At 39.2% G+C, this 10,265-nt stretch overlaps 1 protein-coding gene across 2 annotated transcripts; it reads left to right on the forward strand.

Annotated features, from left to right (window-relative positions):
• The first annotated feature begins 4,399 nt into the window (after positions 1-4,399).
• Positions 4,400-9,178, forward strand: armc10 (armadillo repeat containing 10). Of its 2 annotated transcripts, XR_004020114.1 has the most exons (7): positions 4,872-5,115; positions 5,319-5,464; positions 5,558-5,692; positions 6,836-7,012; positions 7,143-7,214; positions 7,421-7,742; positions 8,540-9,178. XR_004020114.1 is itself a non-coding variant. In XM_030732092.1 (6 exons), the coding sequence occupies exons 1-6, from the start codon at positions 4,872-4,874 to the stop codon at positions 7,670-7,672; spliced, it is 1,026 nt and encodes a 341-aa protein (XP_030587952.1). In that variant the 5' UTR covers positions 4,400-4,871; the 3' UTR covers positions 7,673-9,178. The 2 variants fall into 2 exon arrangements, 1 of the variants encoding a protein (XP_030587952.1); XM_030732092.1 differs by having other exon boundaries at positions 4,400-5,115; positions 7,421-9,178.
• The last annotated feature ends 1,087 nt before the right edge of the window (positions 9,179-10,265 follow it).

Here is a 10,265-nt window from a genome sequence, read left to right on the forward strand (position 1 = left end):
GTAGGCCCTGCCTATGGTGACAGCAGTAAAAATAAAGATTGGCTTGAACAGGGTGCCAACTACCAAACGCCAAATAAACGCCTCTCTTTCCCCGATCCTGTCAACTCCTCTGCGAGTCTCATTTCTTCCAGTGTTTACAACAACCAAAAGTTTAGACCGGGCACTGCTCTCTACCCACACACTCATTTAGCAGCCGCAGGCCTCGCTTCAAGAAATTTGGCTCACAGTTTTCACCGAGGAAACAACGACATATCTGTGAGTGCGCAGTCCAAAAGATACAAGAAACCAGAAAAAACACAATTTCCCTCCAGCTCCTTTTTTGGACAGGATTTTTCCTACAGTGACCATGTGACTGCTGCCCCTCTCAACCCTCCACACACCCCATCTCAAGATTTTGGCTTCTATTCAAGTAAGACCTCAAGTTTAACACCTTATCAGAAAAATATCCTGAACCCAGTATATTCCTCTCAGAATAAAGATTCTTTAATGGGGTATCGGAGACCATCCGGTGGCTTTGAACTCATTAAAGACTTCCACAGAGCAACTGAAGCTGATCTAAAAAAGCTACCATCTGTGTATTCCCATGGCAAAAAGCATCACCCATTCATGCAGCATTATTGGCCCAAGTACAAGACAAGGCTGGCTACATCAGTCCAGGCATATGAACCCAATGAGAACATCCACCAGCCTGTATCTAGTGGTTCTGTCTCTTTAAGCTTTAATGACCCTATACCCAAGCGGAGTAGAGGTCACATGGATTATCAGACAAGCAGCCCACAACACCCACAAATTCCAGTTTTTAAGCAAAAGCAGATGGACAGAGGTCACTGGATGTTCATTGCCAAACCCTTCAGTTTTCTTCATGGCTCAAGCAGAAATGACGGCTATGTCAGACACCAGAAAATCAGTGTCACTCCCTTTGCCCTAAATGCTCGAGCAAAAGATGAGAAATCAAACCTCTACAATCAAAATCTAGTTTATGCTGTTCAGAAACCAAATAACAGTAAATTTAGTGGCAGAAATTCACCCCAGAGTGGGCTCGCATCTTATGGAATAAGAAACCCACTGAGCTCATTTTCTAAACCACAAAGGCAAACAATGAGAGCTGGGCGTTTGCAGCCTTTCATACGACCAAAGATGCAGATGCCTCTAACTAGTGTGCGTCGACGGCCCAGAAACTTGGCTAACTGGCCTTCTGTACAGAGGCCTAAACCCAAAGGTTGGATGTCTAAATGTGTCATTAAGAGGAACACAAAAAGCCTTCCTGCTCAAGAGTCCCAAAATGCATTGCCATCATCTCTAAATCCATACGTTAAGTCCAAAACCCGCTTAACAAGGGCTGTAGTGTATCTCTCAAAAGTCTGTTTCACACCACATAAGGTGCAAGCCCAGACTGCCAAAGATCAATGGAGACGTGCTAGAAGACGGCTTGAATAAAAGGACACCGCAACTCACTGCGCTGGACCAGAAAGAACACTGAACACATTTTTGAAGGTATGAAAACAAAAACACACACACAAAAATCCACTTTTTATTGTCTTTGAAAACAACTACTGTCCCAAAAACCAATTCTTTAAATATGAAACAAAGCACTGGGTTACTAAATAAACTTAAACTGTAAACCCCCATAGACAGTTTGAAAACCTGGGAGGTATTGGCATCTCTGAGCAATATAGACTACACCAAAAAAAAAAACTTGCATTAAACTAAACATTGTAGGTAACACTGATCATAAAATAAAGCTTTTAGGACAGAAGATCTTCTAGGATTTTTTTTTTTTGTTGTTGTTGTTGTTTTTGGTCAAGTGAATGCTTTATGCTTCCTAGGTCTCCATTTCATTTGCAGGTCACATTACTGACATGTCGTCTATTTGGATATGAGTAAGTATTCATGTTAATGCTCATTCTGACACCTAAAAACTGGAGCTGAATAACTTTTTTTTTTTTTTTTCCTTTCAGTAGGGTTGGTCTTCAATTACAGATCAACTTTCTGCTGTTCTATGTACATTCAGTAAAGACCTGAAAGTTAACATTTTTACTTGTCTTGATTGCCACATGGGATAATCCAATCAGCATGGCATGAAAGCATGTGCCAGAGCATTTAATCTACAGAAGTTTACTTTTAAAAACACTGAAGGATGGCACTCTTATAATAAATTGGCTATATTTGGAGTTCAGAATAAAAACTATACATCCATTTAACTTTATGGACAGTAAGACAGATGCCACTGTCAGACAGTTCCTCTGCGCTGAAACATGCACTGTATGTTACTTTAGAGTTGGTGTGAAGATGATTCTGAAATGACTTTAAGGTTCTCAAAGAAGATGAAATGCAGTTTAAAATTAGCTTTTAAATCCAGGCTGTAGATGGTCTGATTGTATTCTGAATGTAACTTATGTAATAATATGCTCACACTTTGAAATACAGTCACTAAATAAAGTCAAACAGCATTTTTTTTTTTAAATGCAAAATGCATTTTTGATATTTGCAAGTAAAAATAATTTTCCAAAGGAAATCAACAAAATCAGATTTACAGAAAAACTGCTCCATCTATTGGATTCCTTTCTTGCACATGCATTTATTTGATGTAATTTTGCAGCAAAATAACTGTATTTAAACTGATATGTAAAACTTAGTAGGATTCCTGCATTGTCTTGGAAAAACGAGTGGATGATCCTGACTTTTTTATTTCATTTTATTTTTTTAAAGATAAGTCTTGCTCCACATTGACATCCATTCATATTCTCAGTTCAGTGAATTAAGATGGAAGCTTTGCTCTTTGCATGTTGCCATGGTGAATCCTGGTACTGGAGCTCCACTGATGATGGCTGTTTTTTCACTACCCACACATACTCAACCTGGGTGAACATATTCAGTTGATTGAACTTTCTGTAACAACAAACTTTGAGAGTTAATCAACTCGGTTTGTTTGAACCTGCTTTCTGAAAAGGATCCCTTAAAGTCTGAAGAGAAGTTCTGCTTTTGAAAGTCACTTTGATGGTAGCTTAAGCATCAAGACAATATGTAAAGTGACTGGAAATTAACATTAGTGGACAATGTAAACAAGGAAGCATGATGTGTTTAACATGACAGAAACAGCGAAATATGGTGAAAAGGTGGCAAAAATATTAACTTGATCTTCCCTGGAACTCATCTGCTGGCCTACCATGACTTTAGGGGTTAGGAGTAAGAGAAAAATTGAAGTAAGAGAAAGTGAGCCACCGTGTGTTTGTTTCAAGGAAAGATGGGGGTCTATGTTCCAGTGCACAGCCTGGAAATGATCAACTGTACTGCTTCAACATAACAGGCATGAAGCTCTCACTGAAGCCTGTAAAAGCAAAATAAATTGGGATATCTTTTTCATATTTTGTGTGTGTGTGTGTAGGGGTATTCATGATGAAGTGAGCAAACTAAATGTGTAAATTTAGTAAGAAAGGATGGGTTCCTCTGATAGTAAAATCATCAGAATCCATCGATGTTCTTTACTAGCATATGTTTGCCAGGTGCCACAATGGGGAAAAACAAGATAAACCTCAGTTTCTTAAATTCCAATGTCATAAATATGAAAGAAGGCGAACGCTGAGAAAAGATATAAATATAAAGTTTTACTTTATAAGGTTTCATATGCAAACGTATGAAACCTCAAATGTGATATCCTCAGATTTAAAATGACTTGTGCATTAGGATCTAAAAAGCAAAACGGACATATGGAAGGACAGTGCTGGTTACATAACACACTGTTTAAGGTGTGTGTGATGGTCACTGTGTCTGAGGTGATGTTTTGTAAAATATTGTGCTTCCTTAAACATATTGTCTGTAGAGTATATAATTTATGGTATACAAGTCTGGTTAAAAATTGCCATTTTTTTTCCCCCTAAAACTTACTTTTCACATATTAAATTGTAAGTTGTATCAGTTCTCCACTAGAATTAGAAGCCTTATTAGTTTTGGAGTTTCTGAGGTTTTATGAGGACCAATCAAAGCCCAACAACATGATGTAACCAGTACACTGCACTTAAAAGGATAAGATTTTAAGAATAGTTTCTGACACTATAACAAGATTTGGAAAACCCTTTCATACCTTCCACATATAAACTCCTTATCTGCAAGGAAATGAGTGAGAATGGACGACAGGACGGAAAGGGTTTAGGAACAAAGGCTACAGTTCCTATTTTTATTTTTTCAATTTTTATTTTTTCTTCTTTAAAAACGAAACAAAACTTGAAAATGACCCCCACACCCATTTCTTTACAGGATTACTTGTCATAAAAACAGTTTTCTCTCTTTAATCGCAGGTTTTCTGTTTTCTCGGAAACACCTTCGCAGGATTTAATTTTATAATCTTAACTAAGATCCGCCGTTGCCAGGTAACGGATCAAGTAAACCTTAAGTACGGTTAAATGTTGGACAACTAATGCGCGGCAGAAACGATTAAAGGAGTTGCACAGAGTCAAAGGTGTGATCTGCTCACGCACAGCTTTTCAGTTTCTTTCAGGTTATATTTCCACCTTTTCAATTTTTTACAAATAACACAATATACAGACACATGACACCCCTCTCTGTATCGATACATAAATCCATTCTGGTCACTCCGCGAAAGATTTGGTCGGCCACTCCAAACTGGCCTGAACAACGGCACAGATTATTGTTGACAACTGTGGCTTGTCAGCAAACTTCTCCAGTTTTTAGAACAATGAAACTATTGGAACGAATTTGCGTTGGCTTTATAGTGGTTTCGATGGGGTGTCGTTAGTTTTAGCTAACTAAAGAATTTGACTAATTCGCGCCTGTGATAAATGATTTGATTTGGAACGTGTGGCTTAACGCTAGCCAGCTAGCAGAGCTTAGCTAAAGACATAGCAGCTAGCAGCATGGGTGATATAACTCCCAGGCTCGGCAACATGAAGGCTTTGCTAGGAATAGTTGCCGGGGCTGGAGCTTCTTATGGGATATATAAGCTTATTAGTTTCAAGAGGAACAAGAAAAATGCCACAGGTGAGAATCCTGGGGTCAAAGGCGGTCAGCAAAGTGAAGTGAAGATACAACCAGGGAGTCTGCTGGCCAGAGTGTCCGGACTGGATGTTATCTGTCCCCGACCACTGGATATGACATCAGGTAAGAACAACGGAGCCCTTAAAGCTGCTACTTAAATCTGCCTGAATGTTCCAGAAAAATAATAATTTCCTCAGAGTCATGAATAGTTTCTCATCTTCAGTATCACGACTTGGATAAACTAAAATAATATTTTTAATGTTAAGTGAAAAAGGTAAAGCCTATAACTGACCCACAATCTCTTCTTTGTGTGTTATGCTCTACAGGGGACATCATCCACCAGTCCCCTGACAACCTGGAGCCACAGCACCTAAAAATGCTGCTGTCCTGTCTGCAGACCAACAATAATCCCTCTGACAGGTGCCGGGTTCTTCTTACATTAGGAAACAGTGCTGCCTTCACTGTGAATCAGGTACAGTAAGTTTACATCATTGGAAATCTGTAAATAACTTGGGGCAGTTTGTGGTTGATTTTAATGTTGTTTTCTGCTCTATTGGTCCCTCAGAATCTAATACGGGAATTTGATGGGATTCATATCATAGCCGGTTTCCTTGCTGATCCTGCACCTGAGGTTAGGGTGCAGACTCTCAACGCTTTAAATAACCTGTGTATGAACATTCAAAATCAGGAACAAATAAAGGTATGTTTGTCATGTATTCAGTTCTTTTTAGCATGTGTTATTGCCATGTGTGAGTGAGACCAGTGGAAAGGTGAAAATGCAAGTAGAAGAGGTGGTGAAGGTGAATGAATTTAAATACCTGAGGGTCAACCATCCAAAGCAATGGACAGTGCACAAGAGAGGTAAATAAGAGAGCACAGGTGGGGTGGGGTGGGTGGAGATGAGTGTCAGGGGTGGTTTGTGACAGAAGGATAGCAGCAAGAGTGAAAGGGAAGGTTTACAAGATGGTAGTGACAACAAGACAAGAGGAGGATTAGGAGGTGGCAGGGTTGAAGATGCTAAGATCTTCATTGGGAGTGACCAGAATGGATGAGATCAGAAATGAGTACATCAGAGGGACAGCTCAGGTTCAGCACTTTGGAGGCAAATTAAAGAGGATGTGTGATGATTTGAACATGTGCAAAGGAGGAATAGTGAGCCTGTGCAAATTGCAGTCTCAGGCTCGGTCTCTGAGGAGCAGCAGGTGAGGGGGAAAGTTGACTTAAAGAGAGGGTGGTCTTAGAGGGTCCTAGAGAGCTATAGTTTGTTTCAGACTGTGTATGAACAAAGAGATACATCAAGGCCCCTAGTAAATCAATAAGAATTATTCTGAATTGTGATTCTTGCAAAGCTGGTCTAATAGAGTTTAAGGATATAAATTTGGATTTGGAAAGTAGCATAATAGGTCCCCTTTGCATTTAATATTTGATCCTAATAATATAATTTGTCTCTATGGCAGTACTTTTACATACTGGGTGACTTACTTGATGTATAAGTTTAAGTGGTTCAGTCTTATCTGTTCATATGTTGCCTCTGCTACTGCAACCTGATCTAGGAAGCTCTTTCTGATGGTCATGCATAATGTACAATGTTCACATGTTCTCTCTCCTCTGGTTTTCTGATCCCTGTGATAATGACTGGTTTAGGTTTCTAGTTTATTATCCCTGAATCTGTAAGCTATCATTATCGATATGTTTTTGGGAGTTTCAATGCTGACAAGGTGCATTTTGTTTCATGTAGTCATTATTCTCTATAGCTTTTGGTAGGCAGCTGCTCTTTGGTTTATATATTTGTGAGTTTTTTGAAAAAGACATTTTTCACTGAAAACCTCATTCCATCTTCCAGGTTTATGTTCCACAAGTGCTGGAACTGATTGAAATGTCACCAGTGAATTCGGACCTTCAGCTCGGTGCTCTGAGGCTGCTCACAAACCTTTCAGTAACAGACAAACATCAACACCTACTGAAGGAATCGGTTACTCTTTTACTGTCTCTTCTGGTTGTGAGCAATGAAGCCTTACAGGTTTGTAACTTTGAGGCTTGAGTTCTTTCACCTCTCATAAACAGATTGTTAAAAGCCATAAGAATTAAATAATTCTTAAATCATGGCATGAAAATGTGTGCCATATGTAAAGCTGTTCTGTTTATTTCAGGTTCAGACACTGAAAGTCCTTGTGAATTTGTCATCTAACCCAGATATGATGGATGACATCGTTCAAGCTCAGGTAAGACCAAAGGGAAATTAAAATTTAGCCTTTATCTGATCACCTTCATGGAAATCAACCCACCTGTGAGGTTTGCATGTTTTTGTGATACATAGGGAGTGAGCTAAGAGCTCAGTGTTAAGAGGTCATCAGAACAAACAGAATCGCAGTTAGAAGTCTCTTTAGAAATTTTTATTTTTAATTTTTTCTTTGCTTTTTCCTCCCAGGCGCCAGCTTCTGTGGTGCTGCTGTTTGATGAACGAACAGCCCCTGCGGTGCTTCTGCGTCTGCTGACCTTTACAGGGAACCTGAAGGCCTGGAGGCCATCGGCCCAGGTGGCCGATGAACTTAGGCGGAAACAGGATTGCCTCTTCCGGGTCATGTTAGATGAATCCTCCCAGCTCCACGGCAAACTGGTCCAGCTGCTTTCGCACCCTGATGGAGAGATTCAGGCCCAGGTGGCCCGTATCTTGACCTAGACCTCCTTCCCTACACTTGATTTTGCTTCCAAAGTCACCAACCTTTCACATTTCCACTTTTAACTTGTATGTAAGTTGACAGTAAATTTATAGAAGAGTTGGCTATGTGTAGCCTAAGTGTGGATTCACTGCTTACACTCCTTCCATACCTGCAGTGCTCCCTGTATCAATATTATCACACAACGCTAAATTATCCCTTCCCTCATTTCTAGCATCTTACGCTGCAATTAACTGATGGGCAATAAGGGAGCAGGAAGCAGGAGGAACCCTGTCATTCAGTGGAGTCTAAACAGGCCACCTCTTCCTGTTTTTCCTGCTGCCAGGAACTGTTTTCCTTTCAAAATCCACAGTGTCCTTTTCTTCTTCTGAGAACTTCCCCTAAAAAAAAAAAAAAAAAAATCTCTGAAGATGCTTTCCAGGTGAAATTTCTGAATCCAACTCCACTGCCAAAAGTTTTCTAGAGAATGTTTTAGTATGACTTCTACAGCATGAGCCTGTGCACTGTTCCCCTCCCCTCCTTGTGTGGAGTATTTTTAGTTTAAGAAGCAGGATATCGTGTTTTTTTGTTTTGTTTTTTTTATTTAAAAAGACAGGCCAAAGTGACTAACCTACAGGATTACTCTGAAAGTTAGAGGGGTTCAGTGTATCAAGGAGATTTTGAAGTTGAGACACTTGCTCACCAGCATTAAGAAGACCTAGCTGAGTTACGTGGGTCACCTGAGAATGAGAACATTTGGATAAACTTTTATCTGTGAAAGTATGCTGACCACAGCTGCCTGGAAGGGTTGATCCAGGCTGTGTCGGTGTCATTGACTCTCTCTCTCTCTCTCTCTGAACTGGCCTCCAAATACCTGCAAAATCCTCAAGGGAGGAGCTGGAGGAAGTTACAAGAGGAAAAAGGATGTTTGGACTGCTTCGATTGTTCTACAGCCACCGCAAGTATCACAAACATGTCAGACTGACAAAGCAGCATCATGATGATGATCTGAAAGCTGTTACTTTTAAAAAATGGTATTGAATGTTAAATACAAGCCTTGTCATGTTAAGCTATGCACTAATAAGACTGCAAGTGACAGATCCACCTGACTCCATGTCTAATGACTTGGTGTCAGTATTTACAGAAAGGAGAGGTTAAGGGTGCATGAATTATGTGACTGTGATCCCAGAAGATGATGATAAATGCAAGATTTTTACTGCATGAGCCAGTCCAGGTGTGTTGAAATGCTGCATTTTTTTTTTTTTTTTTTTTATGTTTGGACACTGATTTTTATTGAACCCAAATCTAACTATATCTCAGGCAACTGTGGTTTACCAGAACATATGAAGCAGGAGGTTGAGTTACTTGTGACCTAGATTATCATTATTTATTTAATGAAGTAAGCATTTTGCCTATAAAATTGAAAATATGCCTGTTTGAATGAAATATCCAACATGGTAAACTTGATACCCCCTCCCCACCCTTGGTTGCTTTGGACGAAGTCTTGAATAAAGAATGTAAAAATCTGATTATTCATGCTCAGGCACGAAAGTTTGACAGTGTTTTCATTTTCATCTAAGAAAAAATGCTGTTGCTAACATCTTAACACACCAAAAAGGAAACTGAATACGTTACTGTTTCTATGGCTTTCAGTGCGTCACCGACCAGACACCAAATTGATATTTTCTAAAAACCTGTCGGTGACCAAGGATCAAAATACGTATTTGTGTCTTTTTTTAAATGGTCTGCAGACTAAACATGAAGAAATGGCAGTACCTATCACAGAGGTAAATATGCACTTGTGCTGGAACACACAAGACCTGCCCAGACTTCAGCAGAGGTAAAAGACTTATGGTCTCCACCACAGGGTCTTTCAGAAAATAGAGTATAAAGTTTGAGATCTAACAAGAGACATTTAAAAAAAGCATGAGAAGAAAATATGCACTATAAACAGATAATGTTAAGATCTAACTTTGTTCCCCCCCCCACACACACACACTTCATTTAATCATTTGTACTTAATTGTTTTTTTTGTATTAATCTTTGTGCTTGCCGTTGACAGAGTTAATGAGTATAAGTTCAAATCATTATTTCAGTAGCTTCATGATTACCATGGTTAGGCTTTAAATGCTGTGAATCCATTACATGATGGAGTGATGGGTTTCTAGTGTTTGTGAATCAGAGAAGAGTGTTACAGTTTAGCTAGGAATGGATCTCTGTGATTAATGACATTTGGCCAGTGTTTCTATTTGCTGATCAAACATGAATAAGAAGTGTAGGGGGCGTGTATCCAACAAAAGCAGACAGATCTGTCTTAAAATTCAGTCCTGATATGGAAAAGCTACAAAAGGCTTTTAATGGTTGTATAATCATATTTTTAGGACAGATAAACAAATGCATCAAGTGCACTTAACTTAAAATTAAGTAGAGGTCATATACTTTTACTCAGTAAATCAAATTCGCGTGACTTATATCAACACTAACTGCACACTCACAATCTATTTTAACTGTCCATCATTATTTCACTATTTTTTGTAAGGCAACGAGCTGGCACTTTTTAAAGTAAAGGCAACTAATTATTATTTTTAGTATTTCGATTTAGTTCATAGCAGGGAT

This window comes from Archocentrus centrarchus, chromosome 6, assembly GCF_007364275.1.
Source record: "Archocentrus centrarchus isolate MPI-CPG fArcCen1 chromosome 6, fArcCen1, whole genome shotgun sequence".
NCBI classification, from domain to species: Eukaryota; Metazoa; Chordata; class Actinopteri; order Cichliformes; family Cichlidae; genus Archocentrus; species Archocentrus centrarchus.